The sequence below is a fragment of the Papaver somniferum genome, unplaced genomic scaffold, assembly GCF_003573695.1.
Source record: "Papaver somniferum cultivar HN1 unplaced genomic scaffold, ASM357369v1 unplaced-scaffold_150, whole genome shotgun sequence".
In the NCBI taxonomy this organism is placed as follows: domain Eukaryota; kingdom Viridiplantae; phylum Streptophyta; class Magnoliopsida; order Ranunculales; family Papaveraceae; genus Papaver; species Papaver somniferum.
In genome coordinates, this window is record NW_020624377.1 from 4,181,242 (window position 1) to 4,208,192 (window position 26,951).

Sequence of the window (26,951 nt, forward strand, 5' to 3'; positions counted from 1 at the left end):
AACGAAGAGCAAATCGATTAACAAACAAGGTCAAACTTGTTCAAAAGTCGTCTGAGATATGTAATCTCATCTCTTCTCCAAAGAAGTTAATTTCCAAAGAAAAAATTAGACCACTAGAGAAAATAATATGGTCTAAACAGTCTGTGAAAAACAGGGTTCTAAGAATTCCGTTCAAGAAGGTACCAGTGCCGAAAACCCATAACCCTAGACACAATCCAAACAAAAAGCAAAAGTTAGGAAAACATCCAAATTCATTGAAATTAGAGTTGCGGTCGCGGTAAGGATGGAATTTAGCTTACGTTTAATGAACTTCATGGGTGAAAGCACCTATGTCATGATATAATTTGTACCAAAAGAACTAGGGTTTGAAGGATCTATTGGAAGATACTCGCCCAATATTTGAAGAGACAGAAACGATATGGTAAAATGCAGTACTTTCCTGATTTAAATGGGCCATTGAACCGCGACATACGTGCGACAGATTCTTTGGGACACATTTGGAATTCGCTAATTAGATAATACCCGGATCCGGTATATTGGAAAGCTCGTGGTATTTTATATAAGTATTTTTAAGCCGTGGTATTGAGCATAAATATATCTCCGGATGTGCCTTCCAAACATAATTTAACCGTTGACGACAAGGAGTTCGGGGACGATAAAGAAATTTTTAGAGGCCTTAATGTCTAGGAAAATTCTTATGAGAATTTATTCTTGTGTTTTAAGAAGGATAACTAGGGTTTGGAATAACAATTATTGTGAGTACACATAGCTATTGCCAACGATTTTCATCTTGCAATGTTTTTAGATTTATTTATTTAAATTCTAAAGTTTATTTGGAAGATAATTTTGCAGTATTAATCTTTATGGTTTTATATATTGCAACTTGTTGTGGGATATGTATGTTTGCGTCGGTGAACTATAATTTTCCCATATATGTCAAAAGTTAAGCCTATTATGTCATTATGCAAATATTGATGAAGATAAGATGAAATTTTGATTGCAAAGATTAAGTCTATTATATGTATTTATCCAAATATTGATGAAAAATAGAATGAATCTTTGATTATTCCGCAGTATTGGTCTTTCCCTAATCCACTTCTATGTGAAAGTATTGTGTGGCTCCGTAAGTTCTCTTATGTTAAGCATTTCTGATTAAATTAATCATGGGTACTCTTGTGGTTAATTTAATTGAGTATTTTGGATACAAATTCATGTTTCATGTGATTTGTTAATTTCCAAAGAAATCCTTCTTTTCTTTTAAAAGTAAGGTCGCTCTTGTTGTCTTTCGGGAATGACATTTTATGTGGGAGAGTTCTTAATTGAACTTGTGCTTAATTGCCAAATCTTTGTGGGGAGTGCGGATGTGAAATATTGTAGGAGTTTTCTTGTATCTTTATAAACTCCTTGATTAATACACTAGTTTCGACTATGTAAAATCATCGAAACAAAGTTGATATGTTCTCTTTTAGTCATGAAGTATCTCTATGAGAATTTCATTATGATCCCACTAGTTTTCGTACCTTTTCCAATTTATATTGACAAAAAGGGGGAGAATTAATGTGTAGTTCACACTACAAATACATATGGTTTACGGATCATTATGTAAGGGGGGGGGGGGGTGTCATGTGAGACGAAGTATTGACGAAGGGGGAGTGATACATATCACCATAGTATTGTTGTCAAAGTTTTGATACAATTGGATTTTGATGTTGTGTATGAATACTATGACACTGTATAACAATGATTGAGAGCTATTGTTTTCTCATTGTTATAGCTACAGATCTTCAACAACTATGATGCTCAGTTCAACACATTCAGAATCACTGGAGTACTTGGAAGTGACGAAGATTTCGGGTAATGTTGAAGAACCAAGGAGATCAAGCATTTGGATGAGAGGCTAAAAAGTTTATTTATTTTGTAATCCATATGTATTGATAGTTTTGTCACTAAAATTGACAAAAGGGGAGATTGTTAGAGCACTGCTCGGTCGAACTCACAAGCGCTGCTATCTCAAGCTTGTTGTCAAGTTTAGTTGCCTAAACTATAAGTCTTGATTTCTAGTCTACTTATAGTTAAGTCTCGGATTAGGATAGAAAGTGTAGTTGATCATTAGACTTCACGACATTCATCGATCAAAGACGAAGAACTACTAAGGGGGAGCTTGTGGAACTTCATCAACAAAAGGTATGTGGAGACTTGAACTCATCTATCACTCAAAAGTCTATCTACTGTATCTCCTATTTGAGAGAAAAATCGTATAACTATATAGACTTCAATTATACACATTTAATATTTCGAGTTGAATTTAAATCGCTTACATATTTCTCGAAATATGTGTTAGTAAGGTTTAGCTTTAACCAAGTTCATCTAATATTCTTGACGAAAGTCAAAAGATGATCATGTGAAAATCACTTGGTAACATCTTACATGATTTGTGTGAGACAGTCATTTCATGTAGACTCAGAATGTTTCGTATTGATCATTAGTTCACTTGAAAATTGCTTCGAAGCTAATAGTTTGTGTGAGACAGCTATTGTCATCTTCTAAGAATGTTTCAATAATTGAAATGGGAGTTTTAAACACTTAACCATAATTGGATTTTAAGCACAGTATGCGTAGTTTCATATGTGTTGATCCAAGAACGGAATGCAATATGCATACCCATATGCGTACTGGCGAGGTCAGGTGAAGTCCGGGAGCTAGAGTATGCGTACTTGTACGCGTACTGGTGAAGTCAGTTGAAGTCCGGGTAATATAGTATGCGTACTTGTACGCGTACTACATTCAACTGAAGTTTGGAAGTGTACGACAGTATGCGTACCCGTTTGCATACTGGCGAACACAGTCCAAGTCCGGCCACTTAGGTATGCGTACCCGTTTGCATACTTGAGCGGGTTATGTTCTGAAATCGGTTTGTTCATGAACTAATACATTTATACAATAAGGAATGCATTCTTTTGCAAACTGTGGCTATAATGTTCATGAATTGATTCGAGTGAATGAAAATCGATTTTACCTCAATTGTGTCTTGTATACTTCTATGAGAATATGTAATTCTTTGTTACCAAGGTAACATTGATTGCAAACCCTGATTTGAAGACTATATAAAGGAGAACTCTAGCAACTGGGAAACCTAATTCCCACACCTCCTATGTGATACTAGTTGCGACTAGAGTCGATTTTCCTTTAACCTTAGGTTTTTCTAAAACCATATAGGTTATCGACTTGAAGACTTCATTGGGATTGTGAATCCAGACCCAACTATTTCTCTGTAATTGCGTGTTATGATCTTGTTGTTTTCTATCGTGATTGAGTACTATATTTTCTAAGATTTAAACTCCGATAGGAAAGATTAAAAGTAGTCACAAACATCTTCGTCTCATCGTTTGTGATTCAACAATATCTTGTTTCGCTACCATACAATTAAGATATATTATTGTGAGGTGATTTATATTTCTAGGCTTTTCTTCGGGAATATAAGTCCAGTATATCAATTGGTTCATGTTCACCTTGATTTATCAAAATACGGAAGAAAACTCATAGGTATATCTGTGGGAGACATATTTATCTATTCAATAGACTTTTCTGTGTGAGACAGATTGGTTTATCAAGTCTTCGACTTTTGGTCGTAGAAACTCTTAGTTGTGGGTGAGATCAGCTAAGGGAATCAAGTGCGTAGAGTCCTGCTGGGATTCATAGGCGTAAGGAACGTGACTGTACCTTAATCACTGTGAGATTCGTTATGGCTCAACTACATTCTAGTCCGAAGTTAACTTTTAGTAGGCTAGAGTCTGTAGCGGATTAATACAGTGTGATGCTCAAATATGGACTAAGTCCCGGGGTTTTTCTACATTTGCGATTTCCTCGTCAACAAAATTTCTGGTGTCTGTGTTATTTCTTTTCCGCATTATATTTTCTATATAATTGAAATATCACAGGTTGTGCGTAGTTCAATCAATAATCCAACCTTTGGTTGTTGATATAAATTGATTGACACTTGAATATTGGTCTTTGGTACCGTTCAAGTTTTTTCTCATAATAATCAGGCTCGTGCTATGTGTTTGATTTACTGATTGCATTGAGAAATAGAGATATAACTATTGGATGTATTTTCCTTGATTGAGTCTAACTTTCTAGTTGATTCTCTTGAAAATATATTGGAGTTAGTCCATATAGATTTCCGAAAAGAAATATTGGGTCTGGTTGTTAGACCCTCGCTTTTTCAACATGCTAATGATTACTATGTACACTTTTAGAATGCAATTACTTGAAAGACAAAAAACGAATCACAACCAAAATATGCTTTCTTCGCAAGATTATTTGCTGTCCTAACTTGTCTTGAACCAAATGATTCACAAACTAACATTGTTCTGATACATATCCGTGAACGACTTCACTGCTCTGACAATCCTCATTGTTGTTTGCACATGAGCCTGTTTTTAGAAAAAGAAGTAAAAGGAGATGTAACTAGTGACAATTACATTGATCACAAATAAAACACACAGATTCTCGTATAGCCAGTGATAATCTGAGTTATCACATCAAAATCAAGTGATATATGCAGATTTCACTAACTGTATATATTGTGATAATCACTGTTATCACAGCTCAAAACAAGTGATAATTATAGATTTCACTTTTTAATATTCAATCATCTCAAATAGAGTATCATGTAATCAGTGGAAAAATAAAATTATCAACCATGTTTTTCTTTTATGGTATAATTTCGAGGATAATTGGCGTAAAAATTCCCAACTACTGTAAGTAGAGCAACACTTGGGTACTTGGGTAGGGTGATGATTTTTCAAATTTCGTAAATCTGTGAACAACAAATTATTCATCGAGTCATTATATGGAACACCTTCAGAGCAACAAAAAGAAAGATAAACATGAGCCAACCATCAATATTTTGCTTTGTAATAAACTAACCAAATCATACAGAATTTTTGAAGTTGAAATTGGTGAATCATGCTCTTCATTGTAAATGGATTTGGAGATATGGGAACGAAAAAGGGCTCTTTGGAGGCAAATAATTCATGAGAAATTTGGAGGTAACCCTGAATCTTTCCTTCCTAACTCTTTCTCTAAAATAATAGGTTCTAGTTTATGGGCTGGAATGTTAAAAGCTAGAGATCATGTTAAGCTACACACTAATTTCATTATCAAGAATGGACATAATATTCTTTTCTGGAAAGATCCATGGAATGGTAACCAAACCTTTCAGATGAGATTTCCATCTCTTTTTAAATTATCTAGGAAAAGAGATGTTATTGTTGCTCAAATGATTAATGAATATGGAGCTTGGGATTTGGATTTTAGAAGAAATGTGAAAGAGGAAGAAGTGGGAGAGGTGACACTCTTACTTCAAGTCACTGGTGAGCCACTTTTGTCTAGTGATAATGATCAGTGGCAATGGAAGCACAAAATTTTTTATGTTGCCAATTGTTATTCTACTCTTGATTTAGATGGTTATCTCTCTTTTCCACATAAACAAATTTGGAATGCCAGAGTTCCTTTAAAGGTTTCTTTCTTGGTGTGGACACTTTGTCATAAAGGTGCACCAACTTTGGATTATTTATATAGAGCTGGTAAGGTTCAAAATCCAGAATGTTTGTTTTGTGCGGCAGCTGTAGAGACTGGTGATCACTTATTTTTACATTTTAAAGAGACTGCCAAGTTATGGAGTTATTTCCTTGATAGTTTTGGATTGAGTTGGACCTTCTCACAAGATGTGAAGTCGACAATTTGGGAGTGGAAAAACAAGAAAGGAAGAAAGATGATTAAGAAAATTTGGGGCTTACTTCCTTTCGCTATCTGGTGGACCATTTGGAACGAGAGGAATAATAAGTTGTATTCAGTTAAAAAAAGACACCTAAACCAGTTGATTGTAGTTGTTAAATGCACCCTTTATAATTGGGCTTTACAAACTAAGTTGTTTGTGGGTTTTTCTCTTTCTACTTTCATATGTAATTGGGAAACTGTAATGGGTACAAGCTAGCCATGGTAGCTTTTATTTCCTGATCTCTCACTGATTTAGTGAGAGTCAGTTATAATTCGAATTTGCCTTTTAGGAAAAAAAAAAAAATTACTTGTTGAAGCGGCTTCATGCATGCTTTGTTGATTCAATAAAATTAATAAATCAGAAAATAATAAAACCCACGTCTTAACCACGCCTTCGTGGATGTGGGCCTATAACAACACACTAACCACACATCTTGACCACTCGACAACAGTTACACTTCACATTTACTTTCTGAAAAAACTAAATTTTCCACGTATAGAATTGCTTCCTCCATCTATTTTCTTTGGAAACCCAAGTTTATACAAATTAAACTTGTAACCTAAAAGATTGTTCCAATACTCATCGAGTTGACGTTGAAACCTATCAATTCGGCTTTCTCCATCTGTTTTCTTTAGAAATCTAAGCTTCTTGAGCAACCATACGGTGAAGCGAATAATGTGCACGACAATGATTAAGCCCATGAGGCCTACCCATGCCTTCAAAGCATCATCAACGTTTTGTACTCAAAAAATACTAGGACATGCAGCAAATCGTCCTTAGGAGGCACGAAAGCCTGCAAGGCACACAAGTAAGCTATAGTCATGAACGTGACTGCAGACCAAAGGACTGCTATAAGTAATCTCACGAAAACTTTGCCCACTATCTTAAGCTTAAACCGGAACCCACTTAGCAGAAGAAAGATCACAGACATAGAAGCGAAGAATCCAAGGCTGATAAAAATCATATAACGTATATAAGCATCCATGTGTTCAAGTGACATCACGGCTGATCCCGCGTGCAGAAGATTACTAAAAGGAGCAGCACTAGGGGTAGAAGAATCCTCGGTCTTAATGGCACTATCTTCAGAAACAATAATCCCGCTATAAGTAAGTATTTTAGGTTCTTCCCAAACACCACCAGGTGGGTTTAGCGCCCCTTGAAAGGCCATAGTAGCTATCAGAGACGATACTACCATTAGTATATTCTTATTTTCCTTCTTCAAACTTGTTCTTCGCGACCGTTATACTGATCTCATTATTTGGGCCGTCTTGAGGATTTTGATCATCGTGGTGAGATCCTTCCAACTGTTGTATGGAATCAGATTGTAAAACTCCAGCTTCTTGAAGAATATCTTGAATTTCCATATCATTTAACTCTCTTTGATCACTCTTTATCAAAATATCCATTGCTGTGAAACCCTTATTGTTTATAGCATTTTGTTCAACTAGTCCTGTGCTACTATTCAACAAGTACTTTATAATCTGCGCACAAAAAGTTTCAAGCATTAAATACTTAATGCATGATACAACTAGAATAAGTAATTGTACAGTATATCACGAATTGAGATGACTGGACAAAGCAAACATAAATTACCTTCATGTTTCTTCTTGCAACAGAGAGATGCAATATAGTGTTACCATCACCATCCTTCGAGTTGACAGATATAGATCCACCTTCCCAAAATATTTCTGTATTGGTATGTGGATTTCTCATTTCATCCACCAGGAGCTTCAGAGCATCCAAACTATTATGCTTAACGCATAAGTGTAAGATGGTCTCACTTTGATATTCGGCTAGCATTTGGATTGCTTTTGGATGTTTCTCTATTAAAATCTTCATGATTTCAGTTCGATTTTTCATGGCGGCCAAGTGTAGAGGTGTTCTCCCGTGTTGATCGGTGAGGCTACAAACATCTGGATTTGCATCGACGAGCTCTTTCACCATGTCAATACTATTTCCTTGGGCAGCCAAATGCAGAGGACATAAACCTTTTTGGTTTACGTGGGTGGCGAGTTCAGGCTTCTCATGCAGAATCAATTCAGCGAACATTACGTGGCCACACATAGCTGCTATGTCTAGAGGGTTTTCGTATTCGAAGCTAGTAATCACTCGAGTAAGAAGGATAGGGTCCTCTTCCAGTAACTCCTTTAGTGAAGTAACATCACCTCTCATTGATGCTTCGTGAAGTCTTCTCTCCATTTTCTATCGCTCCCTCTGCAGAGTTTTTCCTTCACGGTGTTGAATAATCTCTCCAGCAAGAGTTACTTTACTCTTTGTTTATGATGTCCTAGTTGTTGTAGAACTCTCTCATTTATTCTAGCATCTCTCTACAACTGTATTCGTGAATGATTCCCTTCCTATGTTCCCCGTGATTGTACTCTAACATTGATTATATCCCGGAATGTATCTCTTGAGTTGGAATCATTGAGAAAAATAATGAAATACTGACAAGTGCTACGTACCTGTACAACTTGGATTTTCTATGTTGGAAGGAATATATTCTTCATACGATCCTGCTCTAAAGTTCATGAATTCACACATAAGAGTTCTTATTTCTAGTATATTATTCTCAGTGAAAGTGAAATTAGCATTATTGGAAATGAGTTTCTACCTCAGAATCATATGAGAAGGAGACTGAAAATCAACCCGCAGTTTTAATCCCTGAATACTAGCGCTTGGACGGACCTACTCCATATAAAAATATTCCCTTTTGTGAACTTCAAACAGTGAGATAAAGTGTATGAAAAACAAAAGGTGCCTTATTCTGATTGACAGCAGCATATCACTTCAAGTACGAACAAATAAAGAGTTTCTCTCAGCCAAGAAGGCAATTCCACTTAGTGATCCCATCTTTCACGGAATCGATCCCCTTTGAATGTATAAGAATATGTGGAGCTCAGCATGTCGGGAAGCACGGGAGAACGCGCTTTTGGTGTTATTTGACGTACAATAATTTTTATATGCCTATTGTGGGATTTGCACCCCTGGGATCGATAAACTTTTTGAATCTACTCCCAGACTTTCTTACAATAGCTATCTTCCTTGCCGACTGTAACTACCGAAAATCTGATAGCTACACCCGATAAGATGATAATAACAAAAAGCCTAAGTCATGGAGATCAACTTTGACATTAATGAGATTATACACCACTTGACACTAGTATGATCTTTCTCGAACACTTTGTATTGAATATATGAGATCCTTACAATGATTACAATGGTATTGGCAATGGAAGTAGTAAAGCTTGAAATGAACTTTGATGGATTTTCTTTTTCTCTATGAGTATTCTTGATTCTCTTACTTGATTGAATTCTCTTCTAGAAACATGCCTCTCTCTTCATTATTTGAATCCTTATATAGGCAATCATATCAATAGAAGACAACTGATGATCACATGCAAAATCTTTGTGCTGATCTTATTTCAGTTTGTCTCATTCGCAAGGCTTTGGGATGATGTCACTGTCTTCTCGCGTTACTACTTCGCGCCCCTCTTGGTGAGTATCGCTTTGTATCAGTCGCGTGGCTCTTCTTCGTGTGTCTCTTTATTGTCGCGTGATTACTCTTCGCCAAGTTTCTTTCCTCTTCGTGCTAATTGTTGTCTTAGTAGAGGCGAGGCTATGGATTAGCTTTGTATGATATTTCGTCCCTACATTTTGCCTCGTCTCGCGTTATTCTTTTGTAAGTGGAATAATGCGAGAATCTCTGGTCAATGCCTCGTGTCAGACCTGTCTTTTTGTCTCCTCTGCCTTACCCGAGATGCTGCCGTAATTTCCGCATAACTGCTTACACGTGTTAGCGGTTTCTTCCTCTTTAAGCGGCACGTCTTTACTGCTTTCCTTCGGATAAATACCTAGGAGAGAGGTAAAAGAAAGAAAGTGTTTATTTTTCTTACTCTTATTTCTCCATTCTCTATTTATTTTCTCTTTTCAAATTTGTCTTTCCAGTTCTTCATTTTTGTCTTCATGGCGAATCAAGATATGTCTGCTTTTGCTCTTATTGTTCCATCTTCTTCCGGGTAAGTTAGTTTTGCCTTAGTTAATCACTTAATGTTCATGATATGGTTATGATTTTCCTTCTTCTGCCATTGTTGTTTTTATATGTTTTCGAAGTTCTAACATCCCCATACTTTGATGTATCCCCAAACGTAAACCTTCTAAGAGATGGGTTGACGCTTCGAAAAGTTATCGAGCCATTCTGGAGGATAAGGGCTTCAAGATTATTGTCCCTCCTGGTTCATCGCCTGCTATTCCTCTAAGTGATAAGAAGATTTTAGAGGGCTCATGGAGCGCGACTTGTATGCCCGTCGCATTTGGGAAACTTAAAGATGGTCTTCCGTTCCCTCCTTTTGACCCTGAAGTTCCCTTGTTTTATCAAATTCTCGCGAAGATGGATCGCGCTTCTTTTCAGTTGGCGAAGACGCAATTCGCATTATCCGCGAGTTTTCACTTCGTGCGATTGGTGTAGGGAAATCTCTCTGCCCTGAGATAATGGAGCCTTATGATCCCGCAGACTATACTATTGAGTTTTTCTTTCAGAAGTACGTTGTGAATTGGGTTCTTAGAGATGGCTCGCGCTGGGGTGTTCGTTTGACTAGGGCGAAGTTGAAGCCCAACATGAAGAAGCTTATGGACGTTGTGGACCAGCATAGCAGGACCAATTCCCTTCTTCGTCATTCTAGCGACCCTAGATGGATGAATTTTTATCTAATTATTGAGGGTCCGATCTTGTGGGGTTTTTTACCGAATGGGAGTCCTCGGGCTGCTCCGGACGTGTCTCTTGTGGGGCAGGGTCCTCTCGCGTACTTCCCTTGGAAGTTTAACTGGCCTGATCGGGCAGATTGCGTACGTATTTTTCCCTGTTCCTTGTTTTATCCTGTCTGATGGTTTTTCATATGCTTCTTTCGAATTTGTAGATGTCGCAAGAGTTTACATCGCTTGAGAAAAAGGCGAAACTTGCTGCTGAGAAAAAAAACAAGGAGCTTGCTGGGCGGAGTCGGGAAAAAGGAATTCGCGTTCTAAAATGGTAGAGGGATTGTCATTTGATTATTTGGTGAAGAAGGTGACGAGGGTGATGGTAAGGAGTTTTTTCGTGAAGATTCTCATGTTTCTCCTAAACCTAAGAGGGCGAAAACTGGCAAATCCATCCAGAGCAAGAATAGGTTCAGGGGTATGTTGAAAAATAAACCCCTCATCGACGTAGTTAACCCTGTTAACCCCTTGACTCTGGGATCTACCAATGCATCTTCTTAGGCTAACACTGATGATCCTCTCGTGTTATCTTCGCTTGAGTAGTCCTTAATTGCAGATTCCGACAGAGGGATGGGATCGAGTGGTTTTGTTCACTTTTCTCGTGTGATGTCTCGTGAGAAATCTTCCTCTGAGGGTCCTATTATGGATTTTGTTTCAAAGATAGATTTTTTTTCCCAGTTATCCATGTCTGATCCTAGCCTTGCCCCTGTTCGCGAATTGGCACTGAACCTTGCTTCTCACCCTTCTGCATGTATTTCTCAGTCTGGATGGGAATTTTTCTCTAAGCTCTCCCTTGATCAACATCTCGTGTTTGATTATTTGGTGAGTTCTCTGTTTGGTAATTCTGCTCTTAGTTTATCAATTCGCCCTTCTGATATAATTTGTGTCGCCTTTCAGAATCCATGTCGCACTATCGCTCAGATCGAGAATTACCATAAAGTAGCGAGCGTGGTTCGTGCTCAGTCTTCTCAGATATTCTCTCTTAAAAATATAGTTGCAGATCTTCAAGGTGAAGTTTCCCTACTTCGGAAGGATCGCAACAGACTTGATAACGAATTATCGACAACTGCGAGTGCGGTAAAGGCTGCTCGATTTCGCAGCGACTTGTTAGAAGGTGTGTCTTCGCGCCTCTCTCATTTGTTTGTCTTATTTTTCATTGGTCTTTTAGGGAATTTCTTCTTAGTCGAGGGTCATGAGGTTTTTTACAGAAGTCTTCAATTTTTATGATCTTGCTGTAGCTACGAATTTAGATAGGGAAACATCCGGTCGCGGTAAAGATGGAATTTAGCTTACGTTTAATGAACTTGATGGGTGAAAGCACCTATGTCGCGGTATAATTTGTACCAAAATAACTAGGGTTTGAAGGATCTATTGGGAAATACTCGCCCAATATTTGAAGAGACAGAAACGGTATGGTAAAATGCAGTACTTTCCTGATTTATATGGGCCATTGAACCGAGACATACGTGCGACAGACTCTTTGGGACACATTTGGAAGTCTCTAATTAGATAACACCCGGCTCCGGTATATTGGAAAGCTCGTGGTAGTTTATATAAGTATTTTCAAGTCGTGGTATTGAGCATAAATATACCTCCATATGTGCCTTCCAAACATAATTTAACCGTTGACGACAAGGAGTTCGGGGACGATAAAGAAATTTTTAGAGGCCTTAATGTCTATGAAAATTCTTATGAGAATTTATTCTTGTCTTTTAAGAAGGATAACTAGGGTTTGGAATAACAATTATTGTGAGTTTTTAGATTTATTTATTTAAATTCTAAAGTTTATTTGGAAGATGATTTTGCAGTATTAATCTTTATGGTTTTATATATTGCAACTTGTTATGGGATATGTGTGTTTGCGTCAGTGAACTATGATTGTCCCATATATGTCAAAAGTTAAGCCTATTATGCCATTATGCAAATTTGATGAAGATAGGATGAAATTTTGATTCCAAAGATTAAGTCTATTATATGTATTTATGCAAATATTGATGAAAAATAGAATGAATCTTTGATTATTCCGCAGTATTGGTCTTTCCCTGATCCACTTCTATGTGAAAGTACTGTGTAGCTCTGTAAGTTCTCTTATGTTGAGCATTTTCGATTAAATTAATCATGGGTACTCTTCTGGTTAATTTAATTGAGTATTTTGGATACAAATTCATGTTTCATGTGATTTGTTAATGTCCAAAGAAATCCTTCTTTTCTTTTAAAAGTAAGGTCGCTCTTGTTGTTCTTTCGGGAATGACATTTTATGTGGGAGAGTTCTTAATTGAACTTGTGCTTAATTGCCAAATCTTTGTGGGGAGTGCGGTTGTGGAATATTGTAGGAGTTTTCTTGTATCTTTATAAACTCCTTGATTAATATACTAGTTTCGACTATGTGAAATCATCGAAACAAAGTTGATATGTTCTCTTTCAGTCATGAAGTATCTCTATGAGAATTTCATTATGATCCCACTAGTTTTCGTACCTTTGCCAATTTATATTGACAAAAAGGGGGAGAATTAATGTGTAGTTCACACTACAAATAGATATGGTTTCCGGATCATTATGTAAGGGGGGTGGTTTTCATGTGAGACGAAGTAATGACAAAGGGAGAGTGATACATATCACCATAGTATTGTTGTCAAAGTTGTGATACAATTGGATTTTGATGTTGTGTAATAATACTATGACATGTATAACAATGATTGAGAGCTAATGTTTTCTCATTGTTATAGCTACGGATCTTCAACTACTATGATGCTCAGTTTAACACATTCAGAATCACTGGAGTACTTGGAAGTGACGAAGATTTCGGGTGATGTTGAAGAACCAAGGAAATCAAGCATTTGGATGAGAAGCTACAAATTTTATTTATTTTGTAATCCATATGTATTGATAGTTTTGTCACTAAAATTGACAAATAGGGAGATTGTTAGAGCACTGCTCGGTCGAACTCACAAGCGTTGCTATCTCAAGCTTGTTGTCAAGTTTAGTTGCCTAAACTATATGTCTTAATTTCTAGTCTACTTATAGCTAAGTCTCAAATTAGGATGGAAAGTGTAGTTGAGCATTAGACTTCACGACATTCATCGATCAAAGACGAAGAACTACTAAGGGGAGCTTGTGGAACTTCATCAACAAAAGGTATCTGGACACTTGAACTCATCTATCACTCAAAAGTCTATCTACTATATCTCTTATTTGAGACAAAAGTCTTATAGGTATATACACTTCAATTATACACATTTGATATTTCGAGCTGTGTTTAACTCCCTTACATATTTCTCGAAATATGTGTGGGTAAGCTTTAGCTTTAACCAAGTTCATCTTATATTCTTGACGAAAGTCAAAAGATGATCATGTGAAAATCACTTGGTAACATCTTACATGATTTGTCTGAGACAATCATTTTATGTAGAATCGAAATGTTTCATATTGATCATTAGATCACTTGAAAATTGCTTCAAAGCTAATAGTTTATGTGAGACAGCTATTGTATGCGTACCCGTTTGCATACTTGAGTGGGTTATGTTCTAAAATCGGTTTGTTCAGGACTAATACATTTATATAATAAGGAATGCAATCTTTTGCAAACTGTGGCTATAATGTTCATGAATTGATTCGAGTGAATCAAAATCGATTTTGCTTCAGTTGTGTCTTGCATACTTCTATGATAATATTGAATTCTTTGTTACCAAGGTAACATTGATTCCAAACCCTGATTTGAAGACTATATAAAGGAGAACTCTAGCAACTGGGAAACCTAATCCCCACACCTCCTGTGTGATACTAGTTGCGACTAGAGTCGATTTTCCTTTAACTTTAGGTTTTTCTAAAAACCTGTAGGTTAACGACTTGAAGACTTCATTGGGATTGTGAGGCCAGACCCAACTATTTCTCTGTAGTTTCATGTTCTGATCTTGTTGTTTTCTATCGTGATTAAGTACTATCTTCTCTAAGCTTTGATCGAAATTGAATCTCCGATAGGCAAGATAAAAAGTAGTCACAAACATATTCGTCTCATCGTTTGTGATTCCGCAATATCTTGTTTCGCTACCATACAATTAAGATTATTGTGAGGTGATTGATATTTTTAGGCTGTTCTTCGGGAATATAAGTCCAGTATATCAATTGGTACCTTTTCACCTTGATTTATCAAAAGACGGAAGAAAACTCATAGGTATATCTGTGGGAGATAGATTTATCTATTCAATAGACTTTTCTAGTGTGAGACAGATTGGTTTATCAAGTCTTCGACTTTTGGTCATAGCAACTCTTAGTTGTGAGTGAGATCATCTACTGAAATCAAGTGCGCGGAAACCGGCGTGGTTTTAGAGGCGTAAGGAACACGACTATACCTTGATCAGTGTGAGATTGGTTAGGACTCAACTACATTCCAGTCCGAAGTTAAATTGGAGTAGGCTAGTGTCTGTAGAGGCTTAATACAGTGTGGCGTTCAAATCTGGATTAGGTCCCGGGGGTTTTCTGCATTTGCGGTTTCGTCGTTAACAAAATTTCTGGTGTCTGTGTTATTTCTTGTCCGCATTATTTTTCTATATAGTTGAAATATCACATGTTGTGCGTAAGTTCAATCAATTATGAATCAAACCTTTAGTTGTTGATTAAATTGATTGACACTTGGATATTGGTTTTTGATACTGTCCAAGTGATTTATTATATTCAATCGGGCTCGCAAATTTCTATTTGTTTGATTGCAGATTGAATTGAGAAATAAAGATATAACTCTTTGATCTACTTTTCTTAAGATTGAGTCAGACTGTCTAGTTGATTTTGTTGAAAGTATATTGGAGTTAGTCCATACAGATTGCTAAGCGAAATATTGGGTGTGGTTGTCAGACCCCATCTTTTTCAATTGGTATCAGAGCAGGAAAACACGTTTAAGACCTTATAAGTATGTGTTTGTAGCGATCTGACTCTATGGCCAGAAGTGTTATCTTTATAAGATTTTCTTCTACTCCAACTTTCTAAATACATTTAGCAGAGGTATGATCCTGTATTAACTATAGGGCTTGCACCATCAGTGAGAAATATAATTTTTCAGACAAAACTTAAACTTACCTGAAGAAGCCTTGTGTTTCGCTTTTATCCAAAATTACTGGATGATTACACAATGCAAGAACCTGCGAAAGAAAAAGTAGGCGTGTGAGAATGAATAAACCTCTCTGAAGAAGGTTAATGGCTACTGGTAAAGAGATTGAGGATATCCAACGTTACAATAAAGCTTCTGTGTAACAAGTGGACAATGGGATGCTATCAGTTACAGAAAATGAAATAATACAAATCTAAAAACATTGAACAAGTAATCAATAAAGCATATGCATATAACTATTCTAGGTAGATCAGAATCACTCAAAGACAACGAAAAAGTAATGCAAACATACCATATACTTGACCTTTTTCGCATTTGATTCTCGATAATATCTGCTAGCTTGGATAGCAGTAGTAGCCAAACGTTTGATATCAGCAGCTCGTACTCTCTGCGAATTATACATGGTCTCTCGAATTCGAACTTAGTTAATTTGATAAATGCTAAGCCTAATTCACCCAGTGTCTCTCCAACGTCATATTGATCTTTAACAAGTAATTCGGCTTCCGCAATTGAAAAAGCGGGAGTCTAATAACCACACCCAATATTTCGATCAACAATCTGTATGGACTAACTCCAATATACTTTTAAGAGAATCAACTAGACAGACAGACTCAATCTTAATAAAAGTATATCAAAGAATTATATCTCTCTTTCTCGATTCAATACTTACTCAAGAAAATAGAAATCTGCGAGTCTAATTGAATACAAGAGAAATCACTTGAACGGTACCAAAGACCAATGTTCAAGGATCAATCAATTTCAATCAACAACCAAAATTTGGATTTCCTAATTTTTCGATTCAGCGCACAACCTGTGATATTTCAATTATATAACACAATATAATATGGAAAAGAAATAACACAGACACCAGAAGTTTTGTTAACGAGGAAACCGAAAATGGAGAAAACCCCCGGGACCTAGTCTAGATTGAACACACACTGTATTAAGCCGCTACAGACACTAGCCTACTACAAACTAACTTCGGTCTGGACTGTAGTTGAACCGCAATCAATATCACGATGATCCAAGGTACAGTTGCGCTTCTTACGTCTCTGATCCCAGCAGGATACTACGCACTTGATTCCCTTAGATGATCTCACCCACAACTAAGAGTTTCTACGACCCAAAGTCGAAGACTTTAATAAACATATCTGTATCACACAGAAAAGTCTACGGTAACAGATAAATCTGTCTCCCACAGAAATACCTACGAGTTTTTGTTTTGTCTTTTGATAAATCAAGGTGAACATGAATAACCTAGAATAACGAAGGTGTTTGTGATTACGTTTATATCTTGCCTATCGTAGAAATCAATCTCAAGCCAATCTTACGATTATACTCAACTACGATAGACACAACAAGATCAGATCACACAACTACAAGAAAGTTGTATCAGTATGGCTTCATAATCCCAATGAAGTCTTGAAGTCGTTAACCTACAGGGTCTCGATAGAAACCTAAGGTTAAAGGAGAATCCACTCTAGCTAATACAACTAGTATCACACAGGAGGTGTTGGGATTAGGTTTCCCAGTTGCTATAGTTCTCCCTTGTATAGTGTTTCAAATCAGGGTTTGCAATCAATGTTAGCTTAGTAACAAAGCATTCAATATTCACCGTTAGATGAAAACCTGATTAGATTCAAGCTAATATCTTTCAACTGTTAGATCGAAACTTAACTTGTTACACACAAATGAAATGCAAATTTATTTAGGTTTGTTAACCGTACCCAAACATGTACATCTAGTTGGTTCAACAGTAGTTAACCAAATGGTTAGCCATATGAGCACTTTCATATCAACCATATTCTTCTTTACCATAACTAGTTCAAATGAACTAGTTAGAGAGTTGTTCAATTGCTTAGATCTTATAGAAGTTTACAATATACAATCGAAGCAAAAATGATTTGATTCACTCAAATTAATTCATGAAATTTATAGCCACGGTTTGCGAACATGCATTCCTTAGTTAATATAAGTTTAAGTTCACGAATAATCGTTTTTACAAAATAACCAACTTAAGTACGCGGACTGGTACGTGGACTTAAGTACCCGGAATAAGTTTGTTTTTAATTCACAAACTCCAACAGAAATTCTCGTGATGAGAACCTCCGACAGTACGCGGAATTGGTTCGCGGACTCTAGTTCCGGTTTTCCTGAGCAGCAAAGTACGCATACTTTGGTTCAAGGAATAAGGACTTATACATGTATGAGTTACCTCACAATGTTTATATCCAACCATAGTTATATAATCTAAACTTTCATTTCAATCATTGAAATATTCTTAGAGGACGTTATATGATTGTTATTCACAAACCATTTTTCGTCAAAGCCATTTTCAAGTAATTGAAACACAACATGACATTCGTCACTAGTAAAGATGAACTTGGCCAAAGCAAAAGCTTACCAACACATATTTCGAGAAATAGATAAGCGAGATAAACTCGGCTCGAAATAGCAAATGTGTATAATCGTAGTCTATATAGCAAAACGACTTTTGTCTCAAGATAGGAGATAGAGTAGATATACTTTTGAATGATAGATAAGTTCAAGTCTCCACATACCTTTTAGTCGATGAAGTTCCACCAATTCCTTGAGTAGTTCTTCGTCTTATATGATGATCACCATGGAGTTCTTGAGCTTAACTACACTTCCTATCCTAGTCCGAGACTTATCTATAAGTAGACTAAAAATCAAGACTTATAGTTTTGATCACTAACATTGACAAACATGTGATGCTATTAGGCTCGTCTTGGCTGGTCGCCTAAAACTTGCCACAAGTCTGTCAGTTCGGTGGCGAACTTCGATGGCTAATAGCGCATCTCATGAGGAAGGGTAGCCGTTGATTATGGCTACCTTGTGTTGGCGCCTGCTAATGGCGCAGTGACGTTTTGGTGTACGTCAGTGGCAATGTGGCATGGCATGGCTCATGCATGCCAGTGGCACGGTGGTGGAAGTGGTGCCTGGCGTAGCCATGGCCACTAGATTTAGGCGGCTGGTCGCCTGAAACTTGCCACAAGCCTGCCAGCTCGTTGGAAGACTTGGATGGCTGAGATTGCATCTCATGAGGAAGGGTAGCCGTTAATTATGGCTACCTTCTGTTGGCACCTGATAATAGTACAATGGCGCCTTTAGCGCACGCCAGTGGCATTGCGGCATGGCTGGCATAGTTTGTGCATGCCAGCGACACGATGGTGTAAGTGGCGCCTGGCGTAGCCATGACCACTGAAATTTTGGCACGTTGGTGTTAGACTCAAACGTGGTATGAAAACATCAGTTTTAATGGCCACATTGATCCCCATGGTCTGTGGAACATTGTTTGGCTCGGTTGGCGCGACAACTTTGCCTAAATTAGGGTTTGGCATGTCGAAACCCTAATTAGCGTATATGGCATGTAGCATGCGGTAGGTGGCCGTGGCATGGCATTTTATACAAACATTGCCAGATTCATGTCGGAGGAGCTATAGGCAGGCCACCATGTAGAAACGGTCACATGAACAAATATTTCCACGAGTGGCCATGGTGTGACGCCTTTTTTAGGGTTTCCTAAGTCCGTACGGCTTGCGGCATGTTGCGGGCCCGAGGTGACTGATCGTTGTCGTATGCGTCAAAAATAATTTCACTTTCTCACTCAAAATATAAAAACATAGCAACGGTAAGAAAGGATCATTCCCACAGGGAGGTCTTGGTTTGCCAATATGTTTCGGTTTCCTATATAAAATAATGGGGGGATTTTCTGATTTTTATAACCTAAAACTAAAATAAAAATAAATAAAGAAAAGTAAACAAATCAAATCAAATAGATGAAATATTGGTCAGGGATTCCTCTTCATTCACAAACATGCTTTTTAACAATAACTAGAATTGAGTTTTAATCTCAACTTAATCAAAAGCCTTAGGATACCTTGATCGCAAGAATATCCCGCTAATTTCCTCTTGTCATCAACAAACACATTAAAAGATGCGAATATGAGTTCTATCTTAGAGAACAACCTAACGTGTAAAATCACTAATCAAGTTTAATTCCCTAGATGCATTAAGTTCTATGAAATCAGGCCAATCAAAGCAATCGAACGTGTAAAAGCACTAATACGATTTAACAAAGGTTATGATCCACTTGTGACTACTAGGATGTATCACTACAAGCAATATTCACAATTATGCTACTTCCAATCAGAAATTTATCACTTTTGCGTATAATAAACTCTAATCTAGCAATAGAGATGAAAGTAAACTCAATCGATTCGCGACTCGACTAAACATGCATTCAACTAATGTAGCGATATTAATGGTGAATCATAAACGATAAAGCATGGAGACAAAACTAATTCATTGCATAAAAATCATGTTTGGAATTCCAATTTATTCCTTAACCAAAAGAAAAAATAGCTCATGTTCATTGAGTTCATCCAAAAAAGAAATAAATCTATCATGTTCACAAACCCTAGAACAAAAATAGAAGATAAACAAAAGATATGAGAGGGTTTCCTGTTATATAGTCTTTCTTTCTCCCCATCTCTAAAATAAAGTCACGCCCATGCCAACATCAGTTCCAGAGAAAACAACCCATGAGTGAAGCCCACTCAAGACAGGACCAAGTCTATCTGGTCCAAGTCACGTCAATTGACTCATTAGGTTGAGTCAATTCGGTTCCATGGAACTGACAGCACAAATTCAGATACACTAATCTTCAGCTCAATCTCAGTACCACCATTTCAACCATTCTCAATCAACCTAACGCTGAAGTCAGCATCACCATCAGCACAAGCAGCTTCATTTCTGGTTCAAGACTGAACTCATAACCAAATCACCGCAACAACAACAACTTCATCCCAAATTCAATACTCACTAGTACAGAAATGGCCTTTAGACACGCCAAATATAAATTTCCATGTCACGCCTTTTTGGTTTTGGCGTGTCTATATGTTATACTTCTACCCTATAGACACGCCATGTTCAATGGGCGTGTTCATATAAGTGCTTTCAGCCACGCCAGGGCTAGTAGCGTATCAAAATTTCAACCGTCTAGTCACGTTAACTTCAAATATTTGATTGGGCGTGTTTATAGACCAGTCTATGGCCACATTAGGTATTGGGCGTGTTTATAGACCAGTCTATGGCCACATTAGGTAGTTGTGGCATGTCCAAAAGGTTAGTCACGCCATTTAAGGTGTGGATTTAAAGTTGGTTCATTAGACACGCCAGTATATGCGTGTCCATAGTGTACGATTGATTGACACGCCAAATTCAAAGTGTGGCCAAAAATTTCTTCTTTGGACACGCCAGTATATGCGTGTCCATAGTGTACGATTTATAGACACACTAGTATATGTGTGTCCATAGTGTAGGATATATAGACACGCCAAATTGAAAGTGTGGCCAAAAAGTTATTCTTTGGACACGCTAGTATATGTGTGTCCATAGTGTGTGTTCTATAGATACGCCGGTTTTATAGCGTGGATAAAAAGTTTGTTTTGAAAAAATTAATAAAAAGCTTTCGCCCATATTCGAACGCATGACCTCGAAGGAGTTAGATAACGTACCAATCCACCAAGCTGACCATCTTTAGATGTTTATGATTAGTGTTTTGAAAATACTAGATTGGTTGAACTACTCAACATTTAAATAAACACGCCAAATTGAAAGTGTGGCCAAAAGGTTCTTCTTTGGACGCGCTAGTATATGTGTGTCCATAGTGTGTGTTCTATAGACACGCCGGTTTTATAGCGTGGCTAAAAAGTTCGTTTTGAAAAAATTAATAAAAAGCTTTCGCCCATATTCGAACGCATGACCTCAAAGGAGTTGGATAACGTACCAATACACTAAGCTGCCCATCTTTAGATGTTTATGATTAGTGTTTTGGAAATACTAGACTGGTTTTACTACTCAAAATCAACCCTGTTATTGAGATACCCCAGTTCAATTACAAGTTTCAATCTAGCCAGTTCAATTTCTAATCCAAGGCTACATCAACAAATCTTTCTCAGCATCTCCCCTGTTATTGAGATACCCATCCTCAGTTTCACTTCTATATGGATGTTTGCAATAGCAAAGGATGGTCAAATATTGAGCTTCAATCTTCAATCCATTTCTCTGAGCTTCTCTGGTTCCTATATTTCTTGGGTATTCAACTGGATCACTGCAATTTTTGTCACTGGTATGTATCAGTTTACTAGTCTGGCTGCTCTGCCGAGAGAAAGTATTTGATTCTCTACTTATATGTGTTTTTGGCTCTTATCCTACAAAAACTCAAAAGCATATGCTTTATATATCTGGCCTAAAATCCTAGTATCAACACTAGGGAGCACAAGCTCATCTCTAGAAATTTCAAGTGGATGGGTGATTTCCCCAAACCCAGACTAAGGGTGCACACGGTACGGTTTGGCTCGGTTTTTGAAGAGACCGAGTACCTGATGAGTGCCAAATAATGTATATATCTATCCCTTTTTGTTGGCATTTAACTCATCTTTTGTGCATTAATTCTACATTTTATCCCATATTCTGTATTTTCATTGTTTTCAAGAATAAATATTTTTCTTAATTAATTTTGCATTTTTAGGTAATAAATAAAGTCTGGATAACTTGCGGAGCGGAAAAGAGTTGAAGAGTAGTGAAAAGCCGGAAGAAATTACGCAAGGAAGCCGCAAAGAATGGTGCGCATAAGCCCAAAAGACTAGAAATGGGCTCAAGAAGGAAGAATTGTTCTTAAAGAAGATATGGGCTTGTGATAGGTAAGGAATTAAACCTAAAACTATGGTTATATTTACACCTGCAAGTGCACAGGATCTAAAGTAGAAAGTGAATAAGCAGGGGTTTGTCCACAGGGACTTGGAGGGAGCTATTGTTGTTTTCCTAGAGATTTTTGTGTTGTGTTAAAACACAACTGAGCTGTTTTGGTGTAACTGAATTAGTGACAGAAAGTGAAGTAAATGTGATAGTGAAGCAAAGGTAACTGGAAACAAAACCAAATAAACCAAGGCTGTTAGCCAAGGGCAGGGAGGAGAAGAAGTAACAAAACAGTTAAAAAAAAGGAAAGAAAAGCAAAGCCAAGGCAATGGCTTTAGGCATTCATCTAGAGTGGGAAGAGAACTAGCTTGCTCATTGTCACAAGTGAGCACTAGTTTCTCCCCACTACTCAATCAACACAATGCACTGAGATTTCTAGCCTAACATTCCACTAAACTAACATTACATGGAACACCAACATTTAACAGGAACAACACATATTAACAGGACATATGTAAACAACATTTAACATTTGCAGTGAAATTAGAATTGAAACATAACAGGGAATTAAAATTGAAACCCTAAAATTAAACAGTTGAAATTGAAATTTAAAAATTAAACCTAAACTAACCCAATTTTGGGGGAATCTCGGCTAGCCCAAGAACACCCTCAAATTGCTCTACACACTCTCTATTTATAGCATACAATTACCCAAATTTTCAAACCCTAAAATTAGAAATTAGGTATTTATCAATTCCGAAATTGCTCACCAAATTCGCTGAATTGGTGGTGACCCATGCCTCTTTTCTTCCCTCTCGGTCCTTCTCTGCCTCCAATTGTGTTTCTAGGTCGACCTATTTCATCAATTTCTCACCTAGGGTTTCAGTGAGATGAGAGATGAGAAATTGATGTAATAGGCCGCTAGAAGAATAGGGGAATGATGCGTTTTGTGTAGGTGATAGCCATGATGGCTTTTGGTGGCGGTTGTGGTGGTTGAAGCAGTGGAGTTGGCGGAGTTGGTAGTGAAGGTGAGGCTGTTGCAGACGGAGGTGAGGGAGGTGAAGTCGATGGAGAAGAAGGAGGGGAGTGTTTGGTTGATGGGTATAGGTATTAGGTGCTTAGGTGTGTGGCGGGGATAGAAAGCTTGATGATTTGCAAAGTTGAGCCGAGGGATGCGGAAATGATAGATCGATCTAACGGCTACAAGTGAAGAGGCTGGTATCGACCGTCGGATGCCTGATACAACGAAACTGACGGCTCAAGATGGAGTTAGGTGCTGTAGTGTTAGACAGGAGCTTCAGACTTTGATGTACTAGCGATGCTGCGACCATAGGATACTGAGATGATCCAATCTGACGGCTAGAAAGGGAAACGGGTATGGATATAGGAAATGGATTTGGGTGAGGGTTTTGGGCCTTGGGTATGCCAAGCCCATATCTTCTTTAAGGACAATTCTTCCTCTTCAAGCCCAGTTCTAGCCTTTTGGTCTTGCGCACAACATTCTTCGCGGCTTCCTTGTGTAATTCCTCCCGACTTCTCACTACTTTTCTGCTCTTTTCTGCTTCGCAATTCATCTAACTTTATTTATTACCTAAAAATGCAAAATTAATTAATAAAAATATTTATTCTCGAAAACAAAGAAAATACAGAATATGGGATAAAATGTAGAATTAATGCACAAAAGATGAGTTAAATTGCCAACAAAAGGGGATAAATATATACAATATTTGGCACTCATCAAATACCCCCAAACCTGAATTTTACTTGTCCTCAAGTAAAACAAAACTAAGGAAATCCTAACTATACCACTGTCGCTGGTCTCTCGAATGCATTTAGCGTATGCACTAAGCCTTTTAAACCACTAAGTGTCCCTAGTGGACGAGTTGAAGTCTCGTGAAGGTTTACCAGAGGTGTGCCTACAAAACCTAAGGACAAAATATAAGCTCAGATTCCATCAAACGTGACATGTGCAAAACAGTTTAAGCTCACAGCAAAATGGAGATGTCAATCTAGCTATCGAAGGCACAATCCTAGCACTGATAAAAAAAAGACATGTGATAAGAGTGTAAAGTGTATCTACACATGTGTAAAGAAAGATCTGAAGTTATGACTACTAATCACCAAGAGATAGTTTCTCAGGCTAAGAACTGAGGTCGAAATCTAGCTAGCTGTCCGGACTTTACGAGAATTGTGAATGAGTTGGAGGTATTTCACAATTACTCGCGTTGTACATCAATGGCATACACCCTCCTTGCTTATTACAAAAAACAACAAAAGATGACTCTTTACATGACTCTTATTTACATTGACAATTCTCTTTTTATTTTTGGAACAAGAGATGATGGAATTGATAAATACTTGATTTTTTTGGTATTTTCTGATTTTTTTTTTTTTTTTCTGAATATATACATCGTTTTTTTTTTTTTTTTTTTTTTTTTTTTTTTTAACACTGACTGATACATTTTTGATATGTACAAAAGGAAACAAAAGATTACATGACACTTTGCAAGAGGTAGCCCTTTTTGATGCACCCAGTTAAATTCGATGGTTGTCTTTCTTAATGTAACCTCCATCTTCTATCCCAACCAACCAAAGAACAAGCTAGTCCAGTTTCGTTCAGTATTCTAAAGTGATTGGCAATCGTAACTTCCTATCCAACACCTTGAAGATCGAGGCCATACATGTATTGGTAGATCGTGCGCGTGCAAATTTCTTATCACTATGTGAATTGTGCTAGAATCAGGGTGCCTAAATATCTAGACTAAGACTCCTAATAAAAATACATATTTGCACAAGAGTCAACATTTCAAGGTAAATGAGCTCCATTTTTTATGATTTTTTCATTTTTTAATTTTTTTGAATTTTGATTTTTCAATTTTTTTTTGGAATTTTTCAATTTTTTCAAAAAGAAGAAGGAGTTCGTTTTCAATTATAGCATATTATCGTGGTATCTACTCTATACCCCCAAACCTAAACTAAACATTGTCCTCAATGTTTCAAAATATGGAAAGGTTAAAATGCAACATATGGAAAGGGACATGCTGAGTAGAGTAAAAGGAGAGAGAATACCCGATTTCGGCGAAAGCAGAATTAAAACTCCGTTATTCAAGGCAAAAATCCAACATATTTCAGCCGAGATCATATTGGATTAGCAAAATATATACAAAAGGAACAAAAGGGTTTTTAAGAAATTTTAACTACTGGATTATGTAAAAATATTCACCATACACTAACAATCTAAAGAGTTGAGGATCAACCCAAAAGACAAAGTGTAGACATTTCAACAGCTTCACACATATATAGCAGGAAAGAAACGCGAGTGAAACTGCGAAACAAAATGAGCTACCCCCAAACCTGGATTTTACAGAAGATATAGTTTTGAAAACAAAATCGCGCAGTTTTGGGGGTTCATCATGCAAAAGGTCTAGCTCGAAATGAACTGTGCTAGGGACGGGCAAACATGCTAATTCCAACTGTGGTTCCTCAAATGTATTATACTTAGAAGCAAAATAGTCCAAGAGGACTTGGGAAGCATACAGTTCCAAACCTAGGTTAGGAATTTTCAGAAAAATTGGTTTGACAATATGGGTACAAACCAAATCTAGGTTGGGTGGAAGGCCAACAGATTGTGACTCATGTAGGAGAATAGGTATATCATTATCAATCAAATCAAAATCTCCTAAATCTACACATGTCACATCATGCTCACAATCATCAATCACATTGGCAAGTTCACACTCAGAATCATCAACATCATCAACAAATTTATTCTCATGCATCGGCAAATCAGGAGAAATATCACAATGTGACCTAGGTAGAGAATCAGACACATCAAATATATTTTCATGCATATTAGTGTCTACAGAAGATCCAACTATTCCTATGTCATGCTCATCTTCACAGAATAATTGTACGAATCCCATGTCAATATCAAAATCATATGAATTACAATGAGTATTAGAAAGAACAACATTCATGAAGGTCGAGGGCGAGAAGCCATATGTTATTGAACCAACAGGTTCCACAATATTTTCATGTTCCTCTAATATATCATAATCATCATCATGGTAGCATGCATATTGGTCCTCATTAACAGCGGTGGTGTCATTAGTCGATTCATGTTCCTCTAAATTAGGTTCATATTCAACATTATTTACATGAATGGGACTAGACACTTCATTAGGGACAACATACATTTCCTCATGAATTTCCTCCTTTTGTCGGTGAAGCAAAATCTGATCTAAATGTGCATGAATTCGTGCTGTAGATCTATCATAGTCTTGCTTACAGAGTCTTAAAGCTTCTGTGGTGGAGTCTAAATTCATGGGAGTACAAAATTCTTCATGTTCAAATTGTGGTGAATGGTACATGTGTGCATGGTCATTAGGGTCTACAAAATATTGATCGCAACCCTCAAAGGATTGATTATGGTCCCAATGACTACCATTCTCACAATTCATGGGCATTTCATACATTGGATTTTCTCTAGATGGCCTAAAATTATGCAAAATATGACAATGCTCAACAGGGTGGTCTAAACTACCACATGCGGGACATGCATAGATTTCAGGTTGCCTAAGAAAATTAGATGTGACA

General features: G+C 37.2%; 2 protein-coding genes across 2 annotated transcripts; one reads left to right on the top strand and one right to left on the bottom strand.

The window, feature by feature from the left end:
- The first annotated feature begins 4,984 nt into the window (after positions 1-4,984).
- Positions 4,985-5,998, top strand: LOC113336045. Its single transcript, XM_026582039.1, has one exon. The coding sequence runs from the start codon at positions 4,985-4,987 to the stop codon at positions 5,996-5,998; it is 1,014 nt and encodes a 337-aa protein (XP_026437824.1).
- Positions 5,999-6,960: 962 nt separating this feature from the next.
- On the bottom strand, positions 6,961-8,042 carry LOC113336195 (ankyrin repeat-containing protein BDA1-like). Its single transcript, XM_026582181.1, has 2 exons — positions 7,376-8,042; positions 6,961-7,263 (listed from the first exon to the last, which is right to left on the bottom strand). Exons 1-2 carry the CDS (start codon positions 7,979-7,981, stop codon positions 6,988-6,990), a joined length of 882 nt encoding a protein of 293 aa, XP_026437966.1. The 5' UTR covers positions 7,982-8,042; the 3' UTR covers positions 6,961-6,987.
- Between the last annotated feature and the right edge of the window lie 18,909 nt (positions 8,043-26,951).